General features: G+C 43.7%; 1 protein-coding gene across 1 annotated transcript in view; it reads left to right on the top strand.

Moving 5' to 3' along the window:
- SLC9A3 (solute carrier family 9 member A3) overlaps nucleotides 1–19992 on the top strand; it is a 285255-nt gene extending 265263 nt beyond the window's left edge. Inside the window, exons 16-18 of the mRNA XM_066579077.1 lie at nucleotides 238–348; nucleotides 7395–7653; nucleotides 17167–19992. Coding sequence (XP_066435174.1) covers nucleotides 238–348; nucleotides 7395–7642 — 359 coding nt within the window. The 3' untranslated portion in view covers nucleotides 7643–7653; nucleotides 17167–19992. The remainder of the gene's footprint in view (nucleotides 1–237; nucleotides 349–7394; nucleotides 7654–17166) is intronic.
- Nucleotides 19993–27858: the final 7866 nt, after the last annotated feature.

Here is a 27858-nt window from a genome sequence, read left to right as displayed (position 1 = left end):
TAGATTCAAATCTTTGCAAATCCCATCCATAGGAAGAGGTTGTTCTTCTCTGCATCCTTGATGTTTGCAGACTAGTTATTTGGCATCAACAACAAGTAAACAGTATTAAGTTGCATTGGTCACAAGCAGCCGGGTATATGCACGTATGCTTCCATCCATGGGCGCCAGCGTCTGGCTTTCTGCAGCAATGCAAGGCAGTTTCAGAAAGTTTTACTTCTGTTCTTTGTTTCTTTACAGAAATGGATCTCGGACTGGAAGATACCATTGAATATGATACTCAGTTTGATGGCTGTATTACTTTTCTAACAAATATAACAGAAAATGAAGGAATAACAGATCCAGCATTTGGTAATATGATTACTAATACATTAAAAAGTACAATGTTAACTTGTCTGTTTACATTATTATTGTCAATACAATGCTATAATTTAAAAAAAAAAAGGAAGAACTATCCAAGGATGCTGACCATAGACAATGTAGAATTGGGGGAGTCTGGTGAATTCATTAATGCGATCATGACAGAATAGGAATGATGCCCAATTATCTGGTTGTGAGGGTATGAAATGTCCCAGGAATGTCTCTAGGGTTTGGTTGGTTTGTTTCACTTGGTGTTAGCCTGTGGATGACAGACAGAAGAAACATCCAGTTTCACCTCTAGAAGGCCAGCAGAGCTCTCCAGAAATGAGAAGTGAAGTGGACTTTCTAATCTGAGACAATAGGGAGAGGAAAACCGTGGTATTGGAAGATATGATGAATGAACAACTGTGCTAAAACGAAGTCTCTGACATCCCCAGACAATGTAGGCCAATAGTGGTGAGAAATAAATGTAAAGGTTCTGCATGTTCTTGCATCAATGGCTAGCATGACAGTATGTTCCCAACAGAGAATCTTTGGACTTTGCCCAGAAGGAACAAAAGATTTGTCTTCTGTTGAAGGGCATTCGACATTACTAATTTGTAGGGATAGTAACATAGTAAGGTAATGTGCGAGGCTGAAAAATGTCCATCTAGTTCAGCCTATTACTTCCACAATGTTGATCCATATAAAGGCAAAAAATGCATAAGAAGCCAATTTTCTCATTTTAGGAGAAAAAATTCCTTCCTGACTCTAATCTGGATCAATGAGATACTGTGGTTCTTGGTGGTCTTCCGTGACTTCAAAACACCTTGAAAACATGTCTGCTTTGATATTTTTCACAGCAGGCTTAAAATGTAGATAGAAATACAATCTGCTGAAGAATAAGAACCAATGGGCCTGTCACAGGTTGAGGCATTCAGCAGTTTGAAGATGGCTGAGTTTTTTATGGTTGGTGTGCGGGAAAAAATTAGAGATTATGTGTGCGCGAAAAAAAAAACTCTTTAGCAGTTGGCGCCATTATTCAAGGGCCTGCTTCATACTTGGTAACTCCTGATTGCCAAAGAATTTTTTTTTTCAGCAGAAGAGAACAATCTAGAGAAAAAAACCGATGCATTCACCTTGAGATGAAAGAGTTTGGATGTATTGGGTTAATCGAGTCAGTGTCGCCATGGGAGCTGTAAGGGTGGAGAATTGGGTATTAATTGCTGATAGTACTTTGTAAAGCCTAGAAATTGTACAACTTTCACACCTTGGGCTGGGGCCAGTCCAGGACTATGGACAGCTTCTCAGGCTCCATACGTAGGCCAGTAGCAGAAATAATGTAACCAAGAATGGAAGGGAAGACTTCTTTGTGGAGGCACTTTTCTAACTTGGCTTATAGTCCGTAGGCACATAATCATTGTACCACTTCTCTAACATGCTTGCAATGGCAGAGCTAATCAGAAAAGAAAATCAAGATCTCATCAAGATAGATGATCACTGAAGAGCACAGATGATCAGGTATTCATAGTGACTGCCACGAGTGTTGAATGCTGTCTTCCATTTGTCTCCTTCATGAATCCGAATAAGACTGTATGCCACTTGTAAGTCCAATTTAGTGAAGACCTCAGCATCCGCTAATCTGTCAAAAAGGTTGGAGAGCAGGAGCAAGTGGATATGTATTCTTGACAGTGATGGCATTAAGTCCTCGATAATCAATACAGGGCTGCAGACATCCATCCTTAATGAAAAAGAAACTTTCCTCAGCAAAAGAGAGACTTCTCTTCCAGCAGAAGAGAAAGACTTTCTGATAAATCTGCATTCAAGATTTTCTGTAATGTAGGTGGACACAGCCTTCATCTCCAGCAGAGAGAGCTGGTAAATATGTCTACGATGTGGTGCATATGAATGGTCAAACAATGGAAACTGCAGTTCAAGGTTTCTAAATTTATAATATCGCACTCGGGGAGAAGGAATAATCGGACCGAGTATAATATCGGCTGTTCTGTGTTATCCAGGACTTCAGAAGAGAAGGATTTAGGGGTTTGGATTTCCGACTGCCTTAAAATGAGTCCACAGTGTAGTCAGGCAGCAGGGAAAGCAAGTAGGGTGCTTGGCTGCATATCCAGAAGAGGTATGACCAGTAGAAAGAGGGAGATTGTAATCCACATCTACAATACTAACATTTTGATCATGCCCCCCTCTCCCTTATTTTCTTCAGGCTATAGAGATTAAGTTTAAGTCTTTCCTGATACTCTCCACTATTTTTGTACTTCATCTTTGGACTTGTTCTACAGAAACAGATTGATAAAATAGAACAAGTCCAAAGATGGGGTACAAAATGGTGGAAGGTCCCAAGAACAAAACCCATCAGGAAAGACTTAACCCCTTAATGACACGGCCTATTTTGGCGTTGAGGACCAAGCGATTTTTTTGGTATTTTTCCATCTCCATTTTTCAAAAGCCATAACTTTTTTATTTTTCCATGGACGCGGCCGTATAAGGGCTTGTTTTTTGCATGGCGAGCTGTAGTTTTTATCGGTGCCACTTTTGGGTACATAGACAATATCGTAAAATTTTTTAATTTTTTTTTTATGATAACAGGGAGAGAAAACGCATCAATTCTGCCATAGATTTTTTTTTTTACAGCGTTAATCATGCAGCATAAATGACACACTAAATTTTTTCTGCGGGTCGGTACGGTAACAACGATACCAAAATTGTTTTTTTTTTTTTAGGTTTTTACACTTTTTTGCAATAAAACCCCCTTTTTTTTGGAAATCTTTTTTTTCCTCTATAGCTGCATTCAAAGTCCTGTAACTTTTTTATTTTTCTATGTACGGAGCTCTATGAGGGCTTATTTTTTACGAGACGAGCTGTAGTTTTTATTGGTACCATTTTGGGGAATGTACAGCTTTTTTGATCACTTTTATTGCATTTTTTGGGAGGCAAAATGCTAAAAATTAGCATTTTGCCTCTGTTTTTTAGCGTTGTTTTTTACGCTTTTTATCGTACAAAATAAAATGTGTGTTCAACTTTTTGTACACTTCGTTACGGACGCGTCAATACCAAATATGTGGGGGTTTTTCCCTTTTTTTATGCTAATATTAGAAAAAGCATAAAAAAAGGGTTTTTTTTTAATTTTTTTTTACATTTTTCTTTTTTTACACTTTTCTTTCTTTTTTTTTTATACTATTTGAGTCCCTCTGAGGGACTTACAACACTGTGCCTATGATCGCTGTCATAAGGCATGGCAGAGCCTTATCGCTTATACAGCGATTATAGGCACAGGCAATACAGGACGCCAGTGTCTGGCGTCCTGTTGCCATGGCGACAGGCCGGGCTCTCGCGATGACATCGCGAGTTCCGGCCGGAGACACAGAAGGAGCGCGATCCCTCTGTGAACTCTTTCCCTGCCGCGATCTACTTAGATCGCGGCAGGGAAGGGGTTAACAGCGGGCGGCGCATCTCCGATGCCCCCCCGCTGTTACAGCGGGACGCCGGCTGTGACTGACAGCCGGCTCCCGCTGCGGGATAGCGCTGGATCTTATGTGATCCCGCGCTATCTCCAGGACGTACCGGTACGCCCTGTTGCGGGAAGTACCAGGCTGCCAGGACGTACCGGTACGCCCTGGAGCGGGAAGGGGTTAAAAAACTTAATCCGTATAGCCTGGGGGAAAGAAGGGAGATGGGGTGAGTGGGGGGAGGTGGAGAGACATGATCACATTTTAAATATGTTACGTTATGAATAAGGTTCAGGAGGAAAGTATATTTATTAGGAAGCTAAAAAGAAGAACGAGGGGCTCAAGTGGAGAATAGTTGGAGGCAAATATCAGAATCAATATCAGGAAATATATTTTTACTGAAATAGTAGTAGATGCTTGAAACAAACTTCCCACAGACATGGTTGGAAAATCAAGAAGAAATTAATTCTAGTGTGGTGTCCTACAGCAACCAAGACACAAGGCACACGCTGAAGAGATGGCGGGGGTAGAGATGTCACGGTGGCTCGACCAAATTCTTCCCCCCAGAGGGACGTGCCCAACCTCAGCCAAGGCACCGCTAGGCCTCTTCCAGGCAACGCTAGGACAGCGGTTACCTGTATAGATGTGTAGTGGACTAAAGAAGTTGGCACTCGTCGTGCCACTGTTTCTTCACACCGTTGGTTGCATAGCGGAAAATAATAGTCCACACATGATTCTAGTTGAATACCTCAATCACTGGGAACGGGCGGTGACTGGAACTTTACTTCTTCAAATATAACTTTCACACAACAGTTCAGGAAGAACAGTTAAGCAAGATTAAGGAGGAGAACACAGGATGACACCAGTCCTACAGTCTGAGTTATGTGTATGACTCCTCTCCTGGACACACACACTCCAGGACACAGGATGACACTGGGCCTACTGACTGAGTTACCTGTATGACTCCGCTCCTGGACACACACACTCCGTGACACAGGATGACACCAGGCCTACAGACTGAGTTATCTGTATGACTCCGCTCTTGGACAGACACACCAGAGGTGGGAAGAACACTCTGCTGACACTCACTTGTAGACAGAACACTGCACAGCAGGCTCCTTACTTCCATTCACTCAAGGTAGGGGTCCAGGGATGGGAACTTCAGGATACCTCTCCTCAGCCTCCATTCCTCACCACATGAGGGTTGAAGGTACCCTCATGTAGCTGGTACTCTCTCTCAAGGAAACCAAAAGAGCAGACAGCCAGAATAGAAGCCCTTTGCACACCTCTTGCAAACACATATATATCATACGACATCACGTGACAAGACAGTTTGATACAATTTCAAGACATATCCCAGCCATTCACAGACATTAACCTTTTACATGCTGCAGCTGTGCAATACACATAACTAGAAACAGAACAATTTGCACAGCGCATCCACACTGAAGACATGATATGTATGACTATTATGGAGGGGCCAAATATATAGACTTCGGGCCACTACACTAGCACAGGTCTATCCCAAGAGAAAAATAAAAAGGAAATAATATAAGTGCTTACTAGGTGGATCATGTGGTCTTTTTCTGCTGTCAATTTTCTAAGTTTTTCATCCAGTTAATGGGACAGTTGTAAGGAGCAGGCAGACCCATTAGATCTTTGGGCACAGAGGTATTCTGTACTAGAGTCACCAGATAAGGCCAATACAAATAACCACAGGATCCCAACTGGGATACTTGAGTTCCAATACAGAACTGGTGAGTGGAAGTGAAGCCAGGGAAGGCCTAACAGACCTAAGTAGATAATGTCTGTTCTGATGACCATACAGAAAGAAGTGCTCGGTGCATTATCCCTGACATTCAGTAGGAGATGACTGGGCTCTCTAACTCCATAAGAACTTCGCATAAGGCTTCTGAGTCCGTTGTATACAATGACACAACATTGGCTGTACATGTATAGCAAGTATTGGAAAGCGGTTAAAGAAGTTTTCCAGGACTATATAATTGATAAACTATCCTATCAAGGTCATCGATATCGGATCAATCAGTGTGGTACGACACCCATGACCCCCGTCGATCAGCTGTTTACCAGAGCGATCAGCTAGAAAGAACACAGCTTGGTACATGATGAAGTGCGCCAGCTGATGACATTCCATCTAATCATGTTTGCTGCAGCCGATCACTGACCGCTACTGCCACCAATTGCAGTGGTCTCTGGGTTGGCTACAACATGATCACCTGCAGGGGCGTATAGAGACTGGCGTGGGACGACAAGGAGTTGGATCAGTATGATGAGTAGAGTTGTTGCTAAGATTGAATTACCTTGTTGTGAATTATTAAAGGGATTATCCATGAAACTCGTTTCTATTTACCCTACTAGGTAACTCCAAGGTAATAGGGTGGATCCTCTCTCCTGGATCCTCTTCTTTTAGTCCGAGTGAAGAATAGTTACAAACTGCATCCGTTGCTCTGGAGAATCTTTCAAAGACTTGTTTTACACAGGCAACCAATTGATTTCAGTGAGAGTTCTGCAAACCTTGATTTTCCCTGTGGTGGCTCTACGGGGTGATTGAAGGTTTCCCCATAGATGATAGCTCATCACTGAGGTCCCATTAGGGGACACTTTGTAATCAACCTATTGCCATGGGACCCTTCTGACAAGTAGGGTTTGTCCAAAAAGTAGATCCCCCCTCCGGACTTTTCACACCGGACAAAATCTGCCCTCCTGTGGAATATTCAGCCCCCAAATCTGCACTGACAACATTTTGGTGTGGAACTGAAGATAGTAGAATCCTGCTGGCAAATCCACATCAAAATCCACAGTCAGCCATGTGGAATTCAGAGATGGCATGTTCCATCCCATGTGAAAGGTCCCTTAAGGAACCATGCATGGAATTATTAAACAAGATCATTTACAACATAGCAGAATAGATGCAAGACACATGACGGCTTCCAGCCCGGAGCCAGCCTCAATGTACAATTCTTGTCAATGAGATTGGCAACGAACGATCTGGATTTCACTTGTGGGAACCCGCAGCGGAATCCGTCTGTGACTCCAGCCGGTGATGCCGTGTACCTGCTATTTCTGTCCAGAGGATGACCATGGACGCTTGCCATTCGTCATGTGCAGTACAGATTTCTTAAAAAAAATATTTGCATTTCTTGCTCCATCGCTAGGCGATGACACGGGTATCCGCCACACATCCGCCATGTCAATAGCAGATGGGCTGCGGGCCGGACGGCTTTTATAGTGTTCAATGGAGGCTGTCTATGTGGAGTCTGCAGCAAAATAGAGCATTCCTCCGCTCGCAGATTACACAATTTGTATCCGAAAGTGTGAAGGAAAAAGCGAAAGTACATGCCTTCCCATGTATGCCATTTGCTGCGGATCCTCTGTGCGGACGCCGACCGTGGATTCCGCAATAGGAATCCGGACGTGTGCAGCCGGCCATTGTCTGATTCCCATAGTATTATTTCCATGGTATGAAGTAATTGAGCTCAGTCACTAGATGACATAAACACCGTATCTGTCTTCATTCAATAAGTAGTTGCAGATCTTACATAATATTAAAGTCTGTTTAATTGTTTATTTTAGGAATTGATAATCCGATATTTTCAACTAATGATGAGCAAAATATGTCAATGAAGTTCACCCCGTGGCTGCACAATGAAGACGCCGTGGTCCCGTCCCAAAGAGCCCGCCTGCAGATACCAACTTCTCCAAGCAACTTTAGAAGGCTGACTAATCTGCGTGTTAGCAACAGATCAGTAGATTCCTTCATGATAGATGATGGGACGGAGGAGCGCCCAAAGTCCTTCCTACCAGAGGCGACACACATGTAATCGGGCAACAGGTAATGGTAAAGCATTTCTAACTCATTGGACACAAATGGTGGAACAGTTTCTGGACAGTTCAATGATATTGGAAGCCACAGGTTGAACGAGGTCCATGATTGTAGCTTCTTTCACAAATAATACTTTCTGCTCATACATGAAACAAGGTCCTTGTGAACGCTCATACAACTTCTGCTGACCTACTTTGTGGATTTCTCCCTTTAGTCTATGGTCACATGACAGCTTTCGCCACATAATCCAGGTCCTAAAGTGTCCCATTGATTACAGTGGAAGCCACCCCAGAGTCTGCATAGTGCAGATTTTAAATCCATGTCATTATAAAAAGGTCCGATCTTACTTCTAGATGCAGAATATGTGCCTGAAAATCTGCATATGGTTTTTTCTCATTGACTGGGCTAAATCCGCATGGGGATAAGCTAAAGACCATAAGACTAGAGTCAGGAGCATGAACTGTCCTCTAATTCATTTTCACAGGAGCTTTTGAATCATCATCTGCAATGTAATAGATGTTTGTGTCCCCCAGCCCCCCATGAAGAGCCTGTGTGGGAAGTCCATGTAATTCCATACTACAGAATGTCCTGATGAATGAAATAGTGGCCCCTTAAAGGGGTTTTGAAAAAAAACCCCAATACTTACCTATTCCTCCCCCGTCAGTCTTTTTACTGCATCTTCTACCCGCCGATCTTCTCCTGGCTCCTGCAGTCCCCTCACCTCCAACCAGCCGGATCCTCTTCTTCCTGTGATGAAGCGTACATTCTCTGCATTTTCATTCCGGCAGCTCAGTGTACCCGGTAACTAGTGACGTAACGTTCACTGCCTAGCAGAGAACGCCGAACTATTGCTGAGACTGTGTATGCGCACTGTCTCACCGCGAGTGTTCATATACTATTGTCGCGAGATAGCATGCATGCGCAGTCTCTGCAATAGCTCAGCATTCCCTGCTAGGCAGTGAATGCTACGTCACTAGTGACCGGGTACACTGAGCTGCTGGAAGGAGAATGCCAAGAATGTCTGCTTCATCACAGGAAGAAGAGGATCCGGCCGGCTGGAGGTGAGGGGACTGCAGAAGCCAGGAGAAGATTGGCGGGTAGAAGATGCAGTAAGAAGACTGATGGGGAGAGGAATAGGTAAGTATAGAATTTTTTTAATGACAGAACCCTTTTAACAGAATAAAGAGACAAGTAATTCCCAGGGGGTCACTATGACATCACATGCCCCAACTGTCATGTACACAGCTTTCTCGGCATGTGACGTGGCTACAACAATCATCTTACACCCTTCATCTCACACTCACTGCAAGACGGAGCAGAAATAACACCCCAGTGCAGTCCTACACACCCCAAAAATACCTGCTGCCATCACTCTTTACAAAATGAGCAAAGCATCCCAACATACATAAGGGGCAAAAACCAATTCTTCTTTAAAAAAGAATTCGCAGCGATCAATGATAATTCATAATAAAAATCATTTAATAGGTATAGTAAATTAAGGTACAAAGCCTTATATAAAATAAATAAAACAAGTAGAGATATACTTGCAAAGTGAAATATGCGACGCGTTTCGACGTACTAGACGTCTTTCTCAAGCATATACAAACACACATCAAGCCAGGTATATATAGCACCACAAATCATTGCATACTTTACCCTGAAAGGTCACCGGTGTTGTACCACGTTCCGGTGTCCGGCGCCATCTTGGGCCGTGGATGATGACGTAACTGGGGGCCGGCGTACAGGATTACTATTGGTAATCACGAATTTATATTTTGTACATATAGGGTCAGTAATGAATTTAATATCTTAATATTTTTATATTATATCAATATTTTAATAATTGTATATTTATTACTTATATACATGTTTATCTTTATTTGGTCATGTTTATTTATGTTGGTAATCCTATAGGACTCTTTATGTATATATGTATATCTATAAGAGTGTGTATATATATATATTTTTTTTTCATTTTCATTCCCCATTCCCTTCCTTATTTAGCCTTTTTTTCTTTTCCTCCTTAATAGCTTGTGGTTATTATGCCCACATGACCCAATTAAGTGTATTGAGGTAATTCATATCTAAATCAGTTTTATATACATTAATAGAGTTGATGGCTGCATATATACGCTTTCCCTTATTTAGTTGGCTGCGGGAAAAGAGTCCCGGGACTTAGCTTGATTTCATTATCGAGCTGTCACGTGACACGGCTCCTGGTTGCCGCCCACGGCCCGTTCTTTGCTTCATGGAACGCAGCGCTGCGTGTCATTCACGCAGCGCGACCCCACGTGGGGAGTCATGTGACGGGGCACAACACTCGGCCGCTGCCTTCGGTAAACCACCGAGGTATGGAACGCAGCGCTGCGTGCCTTTTGTACAACGTAGCTCCTGACTGGGGGTCAAGGGACGTAATCCTGTACGCCGGCCCCCAGTTACGTCATCATCCACGGCCCAAGATGGCGCCGGACACCGGAACGTGGTACAACACCGGTGACCTTTCAGGGTAAAGTATGCAATGATTTGTGGTGCTATATATACCTGGCTTGATGTGTGTTTGTATATGCTTGAGAAAGACGTCTAGTACGTCGAAACGCGTCGCATATTTCACTTTGCAAGTATATCTCTACTTGTTTTATTTATTTTATATAAGGCTTTGTACCTTAATTTACTATACCTATTAAATGATTTTTATTATGAATTATCATTGATCGCTGCGAATTCTTTTTTAAAGAAGAATTGGTTTTTGCTCCATATAAAGCAGCGCAGGAACCCCATTTTTCTCTTCATCTTCATTTCTGTGTGACCCGACCTCTTAGGAGGATCGGATTTCTCTGGGCAGTACCTGCAGCTCTCCATTGTATTATAATTCGGTGGATTTTTCTGTGATAGCAAAAAAGAAAAATGCTATATGCCTGCTTGGATACTAGGTGCTGACATGCCCACCCTAGGGTGTCATGTCTGGCGCCAGGTGAGTGAATAGAAGTTACCAACTCACATTTGAAAAGTGTTTGGCGCTCTTCCTGATTTCTTTTCTTTTATAACATACATAAGGGGTTAATGGGTTGTCCAGCTGAAAACTATTGATAGCCTATCCTCCATAAATCACTGCAGATTGGTGTGCCAGGAGCACCACCGTTCAGCTGTTCGGCCACCGCGCTCATGCACCGAGCTGATTTCTGTAGGAAACAGACAGCTCCGTTCCTATTGCAGTGACCTGGGTTGATATTGCTGGATAAGTTCCTATTCATTTGACTGCAATACCACATGGAGCCACTAAAGTGTGAACGCAACTGTTTCCTGCAGGAATCAGCTCAGTGCACAAGTGCCTTGGCCCAGCTAACTGAATGGTAGGTGCCCACCCATACTATTACAAAAATAAAAGGGACTAAAAGAATAATACAGATTGTTCACTAAACAGATCAGTTACAAGTCAAGTGCAAAAAGATACACTTAAAGGAATCGGTCATCATCTGTTTTCAGCTCTTTCTGAGGCAGCACGAAGTAGTGACAGGCGAACTGATTCCTATGTGGATATGTGTTCAGCGTCCGAAGAGCGGGCCCCAGTCTACGAGACAGTGGGGGTAGAGTAGTTCACTTTGAGGGTAACCAGGGACACGTCCAAGGGGTGAGGGTAGACTATTTTAAATAGGAAAACCCACTGGTGGATTAACTTGGTCCTTTTGTCACAGGTGACGCCACTGTTCCTTCCTCCACAATGATCTCTCAGAGAAACAAATAAGAGTACACACACACAGGGTGAAGTATAAAGGCCAAACCGGGAACAGTCAACAAGGCCGTTTACTGTAAATCAACTTGCGACAGTTCCAAAAATTAGAGTCCACTTTACATCCATCGGCAGTACAGTAGTGGGAGAACAGAGTGACTTACACAGGTCTAGTTATCAGTGGTTCCCTGGTCCCGGACACCGACTCTTGAATAACTCTACCGCTCCACTCTCACAGGATTTTGTAGGATTGTACTTATGGCGGCACTCCTCATATATTCCACTCCACACAGTGAAAAAAAAAGGGGTTCACGGCATTAACAGTCTATCCATTCAGTCTCTTCCATCTCTTCTAGTACTCAGACTGAAGGTGTCCAAGTACAGCCCAGGCTCTCTCTCTCCTTCTTGTTCTTCAAACAACACCAAAAGCAGCAACAGTTCCTGCGGCGTCTTTTTTTCTTTCCATCCACGCACCCACATATATATAACAAGGTCGCATGACAAACAAATAGATACATATCTAGACATCTCTCAGACAGTAACCCATTCAGTGCTACAAAGGTGCAATAAACATCATATTCATACACATAGAAGACAGTGGAAATACACATAAGCACATGACTACATACATCATTCAGAAACTTCTAGAACATATGCACATCAACTTCTGTACACTACATGTGCAGTAGTTTGGGAGAAACTTGCATGTTGTTATTAGCAGCCAGACACAGAACTAGTCCTGCATATTCATAAGCCGCAGCTAACCACACCCATTCCGCCCACCAGCCTTTGATCACTGATTGGCTGCTGTCTGAAATAGCACAGTAATAGGCAGAGAGCAGGTAAACATTTGCCAGAGGGTGGGCCGGATGAAGCTGGCCTGCAGAACATGAATATTGAAGACTACTTCCTGTATTCTTCTAGTCTCCTTACTACTAATAAATTGCAGATTTATCTAAGACTACTTTATAGATACACACAGGAGATCTATGCAGTGTCCAAGGAGTTCACCCACAGCCGAGGAGATGGCAGGGTAGGTAAGGATTTCTGTCACGGTGGTTCTACCATTTCCTCCCCTGAGGGTGGTGTTGATGAATACTTCTCAGCTCCTTACATAGTGGACCACACAGACCAGACAGTGTCTTTGTGGCTCACTTGCAGAACTACACTTTAATTCACTTGCAAACTGGACGGACTGACTGACTCCCTTTGCACAGCATCCTCGCAAACACATATATGTAACATGGTCACATGACATACAACATGATACATTTCTCAGACATAATCCAGACATTAACCTATTCAGTGCTGCAGAGGTGCAATACACAATAAAATGCATACAACATAGAATAGAAGACACTAATAATACCACTGCACAAGACAAACATTTAACATTATAGCGGGGCCCATTAACTCTGGACCACTACAGAGTGAATATTCCGGAGTTGGTCTTTTTCAGTGTTCTACTTAATTATCATATTAGAGAACCATCTGTGCAGTCATGGAGTGTGCAAGGCGAAGCCTGTAAACACGTACTCCCCCTTTGGTTACTACTCAGAGCTTACCCATTCCGGTGTACTCAGACTAGCTAAGATGCTACTTTCCTTGTAAAGTCGTAATATATGACAGCATGTACACAAAGTGCTATGGCCATAGCCATGTGAAAATACCGTTCGGCTGGACAGAATCTAGGATGCACTAATATTGTTACAGGGCACTTGCATAACTCTTCTCCCCAAAGACTAAAGAAGAAAAATACAACACTGTAGCTAGACAAAAGAATAGAAAAGAGTTGACTGGCAGGACTAGAAAAATGAGGGGTAAGTGGAATGGACATCACTTCCTTGGAGTCTCGTGAAAGGTGGTAGCTAAAAGTCAATACCCCTAACTGAGCTGATTAATGAAAAATGATAATGAGGCTGTATCTTCTGAGACAGACAAGATAACAGCCAGACATTGGCGCACTTAAGTGGATTAGTAGGGTGTCCTATCAAAACCTCCTAACTCATCCAGACATCATTCAAACTCAGGCAGTTAAGTGCAAGCAGTTTTACTTCTCATACTCTCTCCTGCACATTAACATAAACATTGTCAATGTTACGTTTCAACATTATGCAATCTGGTTATGCATTTTAAACTTCAGCAACATAAAACATTTGCATTATTTAAGTATGCAAGGGGAACATAATTAGCTCTAAAGTCTTTTCTGGGCTTAATAAAAATAAGCAGGAGTCTCTGGAAAAGAATACAAACATATAGAGACCAACACAGTTGAAGTCTCTTAACACCGCATCACCTTTTTCACAATTGGTGGCCTGGTGGGTTCCTCCGACTCCGATCCCGAAGAAAACCCTGTCAGCGTGGTGCTGCTGTATTCCAACCGAGGAACAGAGTGAAGGACTGGTACATAAGAAAGCATTTACTTCACAGTCCTCTGAAGGGTTGTCCTCTAATGGCTCAGAACAGTCTGGAGACTGCCGTCGCTGTGCAGAAGAATCCACAGTATCAAGAGTCTTTTTCTGTGCAGGTCTCCAATGGACTATGCATTCCGGAACAGGCAATGTCCTAGACGCAATCCACGGGGCACGCACCAGTCTCTCTCAGGGTATGGTAGTAGGGACAACACATGGGGATCCACTTGGAAGTTCCCACTGCTCATCCACAAAGGTGAATGAAAAGTTCCTATCTCCATATTCCTGGATGAAAGGCAGAAGGTGTGCTGGAAAAGCGTCCTTTACCTCCTAGTTGTCATGGTGGATAAGAATCTATGGGGGGTAACAGCTGTCTATGAATCCATCCCCAGCTCGGAATCACTGCAGACTTCGAGTCTTTCTCGTGTTGGAAGAACATTATAAATGGGAGCAACACGTCTCGGAGAAATGGGGTCCAAGTTCAGAGGCTCCCCTAATCTTCTCACCAGCACAGGTGAAATAGAAGAAATATGAGGTAGCCAGGCCAACATCTCCTGCTCGTCACTCAGCCAAGCTTGAGGTTCAGGCCGTGGACCAATGTAGTCATCTGGACTAGCACTACAGGATAAAAGTACTTTACCTGCAAGTTAAGAGCAACTGTTCTAACTACCAGCTCATTTAACAAAGTGTAGTTAGGCTGGACTTCATTTAATAAGAGGAGGCAGTCAGAAAACTAAAAGAGTTAAATTTGTTCAGGCACCATGGTAAATCAGTTATCTGATAAGCTGTGACTGACTCCTGGAGTAAAGGATAAAGCTGGGGGTTCCGGTTCATTTTGTATTTTGTTCTTAGAAACTGATAACACTGTTAGAAGATGGATGTGAAAGGCAGTATGGAGTCAGACAGTGAAGAGGTCACTCAGTAGCCGAGATGGATCTAGAGGAAGCAGGCGGATAGCCATGTGAAGACCCGGCTTCTTCCTTCTCCCCTGTCCTGCAGTAATTAGAGCCCAGTTATGTAAATTTTCAATGAAAACAAAGATCTGGTACCGTGTTAGCCAGTAGAGCAAAATGTGATTGTTCTCAGCAAGAGAAACGACGTAATCTTGTAGATATGAGACCCTTTAATGGCTAACAGAAATACATGATGTAATAATAGCGAGCTTGCGAACCAACGCAGGGTTCTTCTTCAGGCTTATGGATTGGATATGAAGAGGCTTAATGGATATTTATACACACTTATAACACACATACTTATGACAAGGCACAGACATGGATATATATATATATATATATATATATATATATACATATGACAAGGCACAGACATGGATATATATATATATATATATATATATATATATATATATATACACACACACACATACTTATGACAAGGCACAGACATGGATGGGATTGGTTCGCACTTAAAAGGAATTCTGCAACAGCAAACAAACTTTTTTTTGTCTAGGCACTGATAGCAGAGTTTATTTAGGGACCATAAAACTTTCACTCCGCTATCCGTGCCTAGACAAAAAAAGTTTGTTTGCTGTTGCAGAATTCCTTTTAAGTGCGAACCAATCCCATCCATGTCTGTGCCTTGCCATAAGTATGTATGTTATAAGTGTGTATAAATATCCATACCTCTTCAGATCTATTCCATTTTAGCCTGAAGAAGAACCCCTGTGTTGGTTCAGAAGCTCGCTATTACATCATGTATTTCTGTTAACCATTAAAAGGTGTCATATCTACAGGATTACGGGGTTTCTCTTGCTGGGAACAATCACAGTAAACTTTCAAGAAATCCTGTGTGCAGCAGCCCATAAATTACCCCAATGCAAAAAGAGAGACTGCTTGTTTTTTCAAACCTGATGTCCATTCAAGCCAGTTCTGCTTTCTACTGGACGACAACTTCAGACAAGAAGTAGAGAATCTTCATGGAAGTTTGTGAGTCCTAAAGAAAACGTGAGCACAATGTTTCAGGAATGGCAAAACTGTTAGTGGGGTTTATAAGGGGTATTTCTTGTCAGTTCTCTCTTAATAGCTCTTCCTTAGCTCAGATGCTGCCTCCTCAGAGTTTGTTTATCTGGGTATAAAGTGTTAAACAGAATGTATGCAATTTCTATATGCAATTTCTGGAGCTTAATGTTAATATAGACAACCACGGGTCTGAAAGTAAATACTGTGCCTGTCATTTACCTACATACGTGTGCTAGTTTTATTTTGCTACCAAGCGCTCTTAATCCAGGCACTGGCATCACGATCACCTAATTCCATTAATTGTTCAGATCCTGTTGTATACCTTCAATGGTGCACAGGATTACAAAAAGCGTGCTGCACTAATTGCCACCGTGACATGGTTCCTCAGCCACATCTTAGAAACCGCTCAGAGAGTGCAGGCTTCTTCCCACTTGTCATCCGTTGCACCAACAGGGAGCATTTTTCTAGGTCCCAGAACTATCTCGCTTACAGGAGTGCTCTCGCTGGTCTGATAAGACAAATGCAGGGGCTCACTCACCGAACTTGGTGACTCCTCCTCTGGGCAGTCCTCAGCTTGCAGCTGTGACATTGGCTCTTGCTCTTGCTCCACGGTGGGGGGTGACCCCCCCCCCCCTACTTTTCCCTCAGCCACGGTGGGAACTGAGTGGTGGGAAAGTTTCTTTGGTTCTGTGAGGGCAAGAGAAGAAGAAGCTTGGGCACCATCTTGGTCTCCATTTTGCTTCTTTTTGAATAAACTGTAACACAGGCAATTCCACTCTATCCAACTATACCACACGTTTTCTTCTCAGGGTATAACGCATCCTCGACACATGAGAATGAAGATTAAAGTCCTTTTTGCTCTGCATTTTCTTGCGGGTGACTCAGACTTGACTCTATAACTTGACTGGAACTGGACACAACTAGACAGTCCTTGTAAACTCAGGCACGGGTACACTTCCTCTCCGTGTCTGGAAAAAGTGGAGACGCTTTTTCTCTGTGTTTTCTCAGGAAGGTGCGGAGGGAAATGACAGGCAAGTGTCCGTCCAGGGGCTGCTGTGATATGCATCATAGATTGCCTATGGCTTTGCTAGCATGCCAGGATAATGTATTGGCTTCACAAAAAATTGCAGTCGTTAACTAGATCCAGACTACAGTAAGACTCAACACATCTGTAGGTCGGCTGTAAACATATGAAACCAGTAATGCGTCAATGTAACGTCCAATAATGGCGTCCAAAGCAGCTTTCAGTGGAGTACAATTGTACTGGAGACTTCTAGCCCCAGAAATCCATCTAGAGAAGTGTTCGGGCATGCTGACTTGTAACTCAGGATCTAGTATGGATGCTTGTTTATAGTCCTTGTGTAATTGATAGATAATAATGATTGCTTTCTCTATCTACATACAGAATAATGCAACTCCAATGCCCGGTGTGCTTCAGGACTCCAAAAGACATTCGATATCTAGAGATCTTCAATGTTTGTGTCCTCTTTCAACACCGCGTCTTCCTCGAATGAAAGAGAAACTACAGAAACACTAATGAGGAAATGGATTTTCTCTAAAATGTGAAATTGTCTTGTTTGTTAATGAACTTCAGGTTCCCCCGAAAACAACTATTTGCAGTCCATTAATTCTGCCTTCTCTACTAGTTCTTTAACCTGCTGCTGCCCCTTCATTGCAGTGCTCCTCGCCCTATACCTCAATGAATAGATCTCGGTAGGCATATGACGATACATAGAAGTTTCGCCAAAGTTCTGTATGTAGTTGGGACATGAATATTAGCAAGACTAACATCGGTGCCATTTCCACAGACACAAACAGACAAAACACTTCTTCCACCAATACCCCATGTGCTGTGTACGTAAGGAACAGTCCAGTTACCTACCCAAAAATCTGCAGTAGTATTTGTTATCCAGGTTGTAACACGCTTCTCATAAAAAGGTAAAGCAAAAGATATCTTAAAAATCTATTAATCATGAGTGTGTTGTTAAATGTGAAGCTTTAACAGGAGTAGCCACAGGATATGCCGTGAACGGCTGATGAAGGTGGCCCACCTCTTGACCTGCACCTATCTCTATTTCTGGCCCCAGCTGCCCTCGCCTAGCTGAATTCAGTGGTCAGGAAACGCCTAGTGGGTTTTGCTCCTCTGTTTGGTAACTCCTATAGAAGTGAATGCGAGTTCTGGAAAGGGTGCAGTGGAGCCCCCGAGCTCTGGAAACCCTGCAGCTCGCTGTGCTACGTGGTTTGCATATCTCCTGTTGAAAGCAGCATAATGAAGCTCCCTTGGCCGTTTTCCTAAATCCCGACTACCAGCAGCCATTGCATTCAGCAAAGCCATAAAGGTCTCAGGTTGGAATAGCTCTTTAAATCTGTGCAAAAACACTACTGCGCATTCAAATTATTACAGACAGGAAACTCGTCACATCGGACCAGCATCACAAACTAAGTTATGGTGCTATTCCTGTAGGTGACGGGGAGTCACGGGATGTCATGTTTCTACTCCCCGGTTCTTGCACTGTCCACCGGGCACAAAGATATGGCTCCTCTCAGAATGACATGCATAGACTGGTATGGGGGAGCGCATGCATCACCGTTGGAACCAGGGAGAAGGTCAGTATAAAAATTACATTCTCCATGCCCTGTCGCCAACTTAGTATATGGTGCTGCTCCAACAAGACAGGTTCCCTTTAAAGGGGTATCCAGCAACAAAAAGGTTTTTTTAAATCTGCTGAGCCTGGTGTAAAATGATAGAAGACTACTGGCTCCCCACTTTCCACAGACTCCACTCTCCTTCTCTTCTCTGCCTCCTGCTGCAGTGCTGCTAGTTGCGGGCACGCTGTTGCTGCTGCAGTGCTGCTAGTTGCGGGCACGCCGTTGCTGCTGCAGTGCTGATAGTTGCAGGCTCGCTGTTTCTGCTGCAGTGCTGATAGTTGCGGGTTCGCTGTTTCTGCTGCAGTGCTGATAGTTGCGGGCGCGCCGTTGCTGCTGCAGTGCTGATAGTTGCAGGCTCGCTGTTTCTGCTGCAGTGCTGATAGTTGCGGGTTCGCTGTTTCTGCTGCAGTGCTGATAGTTGCGGGCGCGCCGTTGCTGCTGCAGTGCTGATAGTTGTGGGCGCGCCATTTCTGCTGCAGCAGGAAGTGGGGACTACGCTCTGTCGGAACAGAAATGCTGAGCAGCTTTAAGAAAATGTTGCTGGGAAATCCCTTTAAGATCCCAAGTAGAAAACCTGTACTGTGTAGATTCAAATGTCATCCCTGAAAAAGCATTTTATTGCATTCTTGCTAAACTCTTAATAAATATGCCATATGGCTACTCAGAGAGCGGCTCGGCACCATGTACTGCTGGCTCTGTGCGCAATTCTGTACGTTGTTTCTGTCCTGGTTTTCTGTCATAAAATTACAGAAACCATCATGGAAACTGCATAGAAGCCATAACAGTTCATGGTAGCATAGGTCTTTATTCGACCCTACATACTATGTCCATGCAGTTCCGCCCTTTACCCCCACTGTTCTCACTGGCACCGTGGAAATAACGCATCCAAAATGCTTTTTTTATTCATTGTCCTGTTCCATAATGGAATAGAAGGACATATATGCGGACAGAGCCTCGCCCTGCGGTATAAGACCGCTGTAGGGTCACGGGGACTCTATACATTATAGTATTCACACCGCTGAACTGTCAATCAAGTCATTAGACATTCTCAAGCACAGATGGGACCCGCCTGCTGAACCGCCTCTGCCACCACGTCTTCTCCCGGGGCATTCATGTAACGTGGTCTTGTATAGATCTGAATCCCACAGTCTTTGTCTCAGTAGTGTGATGTCCAGCATGCAGAGAAGGAAGCCAGAAATTAGTCTTAGAGCAGTGAAAGAGAATCTAAATGAAAATGGGGACTAATATGTCCCCTGAGTGTGGTGCAGCTCCACCGACCACCACATGTACTAACTGCTCCTCCGTGTCGTGTACTAACCTCCATCCAGTAGTCCCTCTTATATCCTATTATGTGTGTTTCATTGGAGAAAATGTGCTGACCAGTAAATGGGGATTTGCCAAAAATTTGTGAAATCACATAAAATTGTATTCCTTCTTTTTCAATGTTGGCTTGCTATAACGAATATATTGTAAGTGGCAATAATTACTATTTGTATCACTGACCTTCAGTGCTGCTGATCGTCACGCAGTTATTGCAATCAAGAAGATTTTAATAAACTACTGAGATTTTGAAAATTTAAAAGACAGAATTTTTCAAAAACCTCTTAAATGCATTGCAAACATAAATGGCCTAAACAACCCTCGGACTACAACCTCTCCTGCCGCAAACTACTGCCATTATAATCGCCAGATTTGGGTAGAATTGGAAAAGCAACTATCCTGTTCATTTTCTGCAAACCCTGAGGCCGCATGTCCACTGGAAAAATAGAATTAGCAAATCTGCGCGTTTTGTCCGCGGGTGAGATCCGCAGTCAGATTTGCCCATAGGGAATCATTGGCCGTCCGCGGTTGCCCATAGGGAATCATTGGCCGTCCGCGGTTGCCCATAGGGAATCATTGGCCGTCCGCGGTCAATTAAATTGAATTTTATACCGGTGGATGTGATTTAATTTGATTTGTGGATTTTACGCTCGGAAAAAAAAATGCAGCGTGCTCCATATTACTGCGGACCACGTGCGGATAGGCTCCATTCAACGCATTGCTTATGGTCTCCCGCAGGCAATAAAAAATCTAATTAAGGGTGACTACCCACTACAGTTTTTTTTTACTGCGAAATTCGCAGCGTTTATTTTTCTGCAGGGGCCTACGGGGCTTGTAATGTTAAAATCGCGCTCTTGCAAAATCGCAATTTAGCGCGAAATCGTGATTTTAACATTACCAGTCCCATAGACCCCTGCAGAAAAAAAAAAACGCTGTGAATTTCGCATTGAAAAAAAACTGTAGTGGGTAGTCACCCTAATAGTGACCCGCAGTGCATCCTCTGGGGAAAAAGTGTATTTTTCTAGTGGACATGAGGCCTTTGAAATCGTAATCCAGCAGATCATCCACTTGGAGGATCCAACTTGAATCCAGCAGATCACCCAGAGGATCTACTTTGTTCACTAAGGGAAACTAGAGATGAACACTGAAAACCCCGATGGCCAAAAACCTGCAGAGAGCTGGCTGTTAAAGGGACAAATACATTGCAGAAGAGGTCCAAACTAAGGGCTTGTTCACGCAAGCGTACTTGTGTAGGGTAACGCACAGTGAATAGTACCACTCATTTCAATGGGTTCGTACAAATTAGCGTATTTTTTCATGCCAAGTTGAGTCGCATGAAGAAATACACGGCATGTCCTGTTTTGGCCCATGTTAGGCAGAACAATAGGCCATTGAAGAGAATAGGCTGAACTACGCAGTGAATATGCAGAAACCCTACATATTCATGGCACATTTACCCAGCAAACACATAGTATTTACACACACCAAACCCCACAGGAGCGGCGAAATACGTAGCTGTAAGATTTACAGTCGCACAACTACACAAGATATTCACGCAACCGAAATGCGCCTGCGCCGGTGTGAATGAGCCCTAACTTTCTAGAGTTACCGAGTATTATGCATGGTGATGCAAGAGCAGATTCTTGACAGCTTGTTTACATCAGAAAAGCAGGAAGCAGAAAAAAAAACGTTTAAATATAGTAGGATTGGGAAAAATGCTGCGTTTTTTGTGGGAAAAGGCACCGCAGCTGGAGCTTAGTCAACAGGAAGCTATAAAGAGCAGCACAAACATTGGGGCATCTCTTGTACCAGTTTTAAGATGTACAAAAGTGATGATTTTTGCGCACAATCCAAAAATTGCAACTTTGCAGATCTAGACCGAGTTTTGTCACTTTTTCAAAAATAGGGTGGGGCCTAGCATTAGAGGGTGTGTCATCGTGCAGTCCATCACTTTTACTATTGTAGTACGAGGACTTATTGTCACATCCGTGCGGCACACAAACACCACGCTCAGCACAGACGCAGGGTGACGTTCACAACCACTGCAGTTGACAATACCATGCACTGTAGAACAGTGCGCACCACGCGATGCTGAACAGTAGCACCACTCCAGGAGAAGGAAGCCTGGCCCTAACCTAGCAGGTGAGTGAAGGGTCCCTGCCTAGAAGTGGAGTAATCACATTGATAGAGGGTGGCCCATGGTCTTCTTCCTAGACCCTGATTGTCCCTATAGAGGCCCTGGAGAGATGAACCAAACAGCAAAACAACTGAAAATAGAAATACAACTAAAAAGTAAACCGCAGCAAGTTATCTGGATGTAGCAGTACACCCAGCACAGAGGAACTCCAATCTCCACTACTCTACGGAGCTGAATAAGCATCAGTGAGGAAAGGGAGGGGTGAGAATATTAAGCTACTCTACACCTTAGGACTGGCAGAGCAATAAGAGAACCCCACCTCCAACCTTTTCCCAGGCATGACTAATCAAGCATGCATCCATGCAGTAAAGAGAGACAGCACCCAGCAGTCTCTGCACATGGTGCAATGACCCTTGTCCTGCATAACAAGACAACAGACCTTGGCCTGCATCGAGGCCACCATGCCACAATGCTGTCGCGACCGACAAGCTGCGACATTAGGTCCCCTCTGAGGAGGGGGCCTCTGGACCCTTAGGTCCTGGTTTATCAGGATTCCACTTATGAAAATTCCTGACTAAACGGTCTGCGTTGACCTCAGCCGCTGGAACACACGTCCTCTCCTCCGGACCATACCCCTGCCAATGCACCAGATACTGCAGCGAGTTCCTGACTTGATGTGAGTGAATGATACAGCTGACCTTGAACTGCAGATTCCCGTCAACCAACACTGGCAGAGAGGTGACGACCCAAGTCTGGGATTCACCACCTTCTTAAGTAACGACTTGTGAAACACATCGGTGATTTTTAGTGATCTGGGAATCTCCAATCTAAAGGACACAGGGTTAATGCTCTCAGTGATCTTCAAAGGACCAATGAACCATAGACCCAGCTTAAAAGATGATTATTTAAGCTTGATGTTCCTTGTGGGTAACCAGACCAATTCACCCACTTGAAAGCTAACCCCCTCTGACAGCTTGTTATCCGCCACCCTCTTATAGCTTCTGACTGATCTCTTGATATTTCTCTGCACCTCCTCCCAAACTGCCTTGCGGCTGGATGAAACTTCACTCTCTTGCGGTACCAAAGAGCCAAAACATGGATGGAACCCATAATTACAAAAGAAAGGAGATGTGTCTGTAGACTCCTAAAATCTGTTGTTCAGAGCAAATTCTGCCAGAGGTAGGTACCCAGACCAGCAATTCTGATTCTCCAAAACAAAACATCATAGATACTGCTCGAGACTCTGGTTACATCTCTCCATCTGGCCATTTGTCTCAGGATGGTAAGCAGATAAAAAGGAAAGTTGTATGCCTAACTGGCAACACACAAAATGCTAGAACCCAGATACAAACTGCACCCCTCGATGAGAGACAATGTTAGATGGTACCCCGTGTAACCTAATAACATGAACTATGAACAGCTTAGCCAATTTCTTAGCGTTAGGTAGGCGGGGCAGAGCCACAAAATGACACATCTTGCTGAAATGATAAACCACCACCCAGATAACTGTGTTTCCCTCGGAGAAAGGTAAGTCCATGATAAAATCCATGGACAGATCAGGTCAGGGTCTCTCCAGTACCGGTAGAGGCAACAAGGGAGATGCCGAGGCGATTTGGCTCTAGCACAGACCTCACATGCTGACACAAAACAAAAAACATCACATCTTAAAGACAGACACCAAAAAGCTGGACTTATTAACTTAGGAGTATTATTGATGCCAGGATGACCTGCCAGAACAGAGCTTTGCATTTCCGAAAGTACCTGAAACCTCAAATGTAGCGGAACAAAAAGTTTGTCTTTAGGCAAGCCAGCAGGCACCAAATCTTATGCCTTATGGAGCTGCTCCTCAAGATCCAGGGACACCGTGGACACCACCACCTCCTCCGATAGAATGGGTGCAGAAGGTTCATCAGAGACCACCGGAACAAAACTCCTAGAGCATCCGCCCTAATATTACCTGGTCTGCCAGGTCGGTATGTGACCACAAAATTAAACTGAGCAAAAAACAATGACCACCGAACTTGTCTAGGGTCAAGTCTTTTCACTGATTCTAAATAAATCAAATTATTGTGATCGGTGATAATTGTCACCCTATGTTGAGCCCCTTCCAGAAGATGTCACCATTCCTCGACCGCCCACTTAATGGCCAACAACTCTCTGTCCCCAATGTCATAGTTCTGTTCCGTAGAGGAAAATTTCCATGAAAAAAATGCACAAGGATGAAGATCCTTTAATTCGCCAGCGCTTTGAGACAGAACAGCCCCTACCTCTGAAGTGTCCACCTCAACATCAAAAGGCTTGGACAAGTCTGGCTGTACAAGAATGGGGGCAGATGCAAAACACCTCTTCAAAGTCTCAAATTTGAGAATTGCTTTAGGAGACCATTCAGGAGTAAAAGACCCTTTTTTGTCATATCAGTCAAAGATTTGACCCTCTCCGAAAACCCACATATAAACTTACGATAGCAATTCGTGAATCTCAAGAATTTTTGAAGGGCCTTCAAATTCTTAGGCTGAACCCAGTCCAAAACAACTCGGACCTTCCTTAGAATTCATCTTAAATCCCTCTAGGGTAATATACCCCAGAAAAGAAATCTCCTGTACTGCAAAAGTACACTTCTCTCGCTTGGCAAATAGGTCTTTTTCATGGAGAGCTTGCAACACCTGCCGAACGTGCAGAATATGACAATCATAATCAGTGGAAAAAATAAGAATGTCATCCAAATAAAGCAACACAAAAACGTCTAATGAACTTCTGAAGAACCTCATATATGAAAGCCTGAAAAATTGCGGGGGCATTGTGTTAGGGAAATTCAATCGTTCCATCAATATGCTGTGAGGCTCCAAATCAGAGGGGGTTATGGCGGCCGCCGTGAGAAAGCAATGGACACAGAGATCAGGACTGTGTCTAAAAGCAATCTAGCTGTATTACAAAGCATCTTCCTGTATATAGTATTTTAAAGGAGAGTGGTCTATTGTCACTATGTGTACATTTCAGTCAGTCACATGCTTTTACATAGATAACAGTTAATCATTAAGGCATTGTCTTTGCCTTAAGTATTATGTATTGGTTACATATACTTTTGCTGAGTACTATTCTCTAGTTCTATTCCTGTAACAATGCAATCTTGCTGTGCAAACAACATATGAATAAGAGTATATCAGTATATCAGAAATGTTCATAGGAGACAGAATGAAAAATATATGTATATGTTTAGGCCCATAGCCTTCATAATCCCCCATTTGAAACAGTCCACCTTGAAAAGAGCCTTTGTGGTGGTACTTTCAAGGGTTCTAAGCCACCCCTGCCGGTCTTTCTTTATTGTCTTCTTTGCCAGATCCCCACTGTTGTTGCTCTTTACGTATGACTGTTTCAAGGATATCGTAGGGGGAGCGATTCCAAATAATTTGCTTGTCTCCGTATTCCACAGAATGTCCAGAAATTGCAAGCACTCTAAAGAATGAACAAAAGAAACAGTATTAGTAATGGGTGAAACATAAAATACATCATCTTTCTGCCAGTAGGTGACCGTCCAGTAAAAATATCATACCAGTGCTACTCTGTGTCTACCTGGATCTAAGTACCTAGGCTGACCAACTTATCTCCTAGCCATACAGTTTGTTTTTCTAATTCCATAAGGGAGAGGTTAGTAACATCCAAATGCTTTTGAAGGTGTTCAGTATCTTTTATTAGTCTTACAATTCTACCCAAGGATACAGTCAGATTTGACATAGGGATAGTATCTGGGTGCCAGTAGTACCTTAATGCAGCTTCAGCATCTGGCAAAAAGGTGTAAGTTTCTGTAAGCCAATGTATCACCTATATGTTTTGTAAACATCCAGAAAATGGAGTGGTGAGATTATACATACTGGTGCTGTTAGTTTGGTTGGTAACAAAGCATATATATTGGGGGCCAACTTCTATCAGCATATGGAAAGAAGCAGGTAGCACCGTCCAATCACATATGTTGACTGAAGGATGCAGGAAACATGGCTCATATGCAGCTGTACTCCGTCCGCATACTAGGCCATCCAGTGTGTCTTCACAGTTCTCTATGTCATGGGTTTTATTTTCACTATCACTCATAGTACCTGTGAACTTGGGCAACCAATATTGGAAGGAATATAGAGGCGGTCCAAACACCACAAGTAGTACTACAAACTTACACATCAGGCTTGTGTCCTTAACCTCATAAAGTCATTTCTCCAGTGCAATACTCATCAGAGCATCCTACACTATCAGCCCGGGGCCGTATCCAAGATGCTACTGGAATTACATTCTTCAGAATATTTCTCCACAATTTTTCATTATTTGTCATCAAATCTGATTGTGCTTTGTCCTTCTCGTTAATCATATATATATATATATATATATATATATATATATATATATATAAAATTTTGCAGGCTACATTGTGTATAGTTTATGAATTTACTCATATTTAAAAAACAAATTATTTTGAACCACAAAACTCAGATTAAAAAGCGTTAATACATCCTTATTAGAGACGAGTGAGCACCAAAATGCTCGGGTGCTCATTGCACGAGTCGAACTTTTCGTAATGCTCGAGAGCTCGTTTCGAGTAACGAACCCCATTGAAGTCAATGAGGGACTAGAGCATTTTTGTATGGGACCGATGCTCCGCATAGGTGATGACTTGTCAAACACCAGAAAATATCAGAAAGTCACGGAAACACCACAGAAACGGATAGGAAACGGCAGGGGCAGCATGCATGGCTACATCTGAAGCTCCTAGGCCCCACTATTAAGCCAAAATGGGGACAAAAGCCTGGCGTCACCCCCCTAACAATTTACTTCGGACAAACCCTCATTAGCAAGGCACACGCACTGGCACATCTTAGCTAAGCACCACACTACCTGCAACCAAGGACAATCACTGCCTGCGGGTGACATCGCTGCCTCTTTTCCTTGGTTACATGCTGGCATTGCAGTCCAACCCCCCCCCCCCCCCACACGACCCTGCATCCACAGCGCACACAAAAGTTTCCCTGCACAGCAATCAGCTGGCCTCATGCCACACGCTCGCTTCATAGCTACACCACCCTCATGTCTATTGAGGAGGAACCGGAGGCACACACTGCAGAGAGTTGGCAGGGCTAGGCAGCGACCCTCTTTGAAAGTGTGGGTGATAGCCCGCAATGCTGTTGAGAATTGATGATAAATTGACGTACGATCATCATTCCCATCCCGTGCCACCTCCGTCACAAAATTGTCAGAAGCCGCAAACGTGGGCATAAAGGGGACTCAGATGCCAGTACTTCTACACATCTCCAGAATGCAGCAATACTCTGTGTGGGAAGCACGTGAGTGGGCCCATGGTCAGGCTCGGTCCCAGCCCCCACCTTGTGTTACCCAAGGTGCCGTGAGTTACATAGCAATGGGAAATCCATGTGTCCCCACACAATTCATTCTGCGTAGGTGTCAGATAGCTCAACATCACAATGGAAGTCTTTGAGTTCCTTGGGCTCGCCTATGCTGTGGGTGCACAAGGATAGTGTCAGACAGGTAAAACACCGCGATGGGAAGTCTTTGTGCACCCACAGCATAGGCGAGCCCAAGGAATTGAAAGATGGTATTACACATGAGGAAAACAGAGTGCCCAAACATGGCAGAATTGCCCCCCGCCAAGTGCCTCAGCCCACATTTCTGCCCTAGTCAGTCAGTGTATTTGTGCCAGACAGGTAAAACACCGCCATGGGAAGTCTTTGAGCACCAACAGCATAGGCGGACCCCAGTAACATTTCTGTAGCAAGAGTATAGGCGGACCCCTCAAACCTTTCTGTAGCAAGAGTATAGGCGGACCACTCAAACCTTTCTGTAGCAAGAGTATAGGCAGACACCAGTAACATTTCTATAGCAAGAGTATAGGCGAACCCCTGTAAAATTTCTGTAGCAAGAATATAGGCGGACCCCTGTAACATTTCAGTAGCAAGAGTATAGGCGAACCCCTCAAACCTTTCAATAGCAACT

This window comes from Eleutherodactylus coqui, chromosome 9, assembly GCF_035609145.1.
Source record: "Eleutherodactylus coqui strain aEleCoq1 chromosome 9, aEleCoq1.hap1, whole genome shotgun sequence".
In the NCBI taxonomy this organism is placed as follows: domain Eukaryota; kingdom Metazoa; phylum Chordata; class Amphibia; order Anura; family Eleutherodactylidae; genus Eleutherodactylus; species Eleutherodactylus coqui.
The sequence above is the reverse complement of the archived record's forward strand: the minus strand, read 5'-3'. Positions and strand labels throughout refer to the sequence as shown.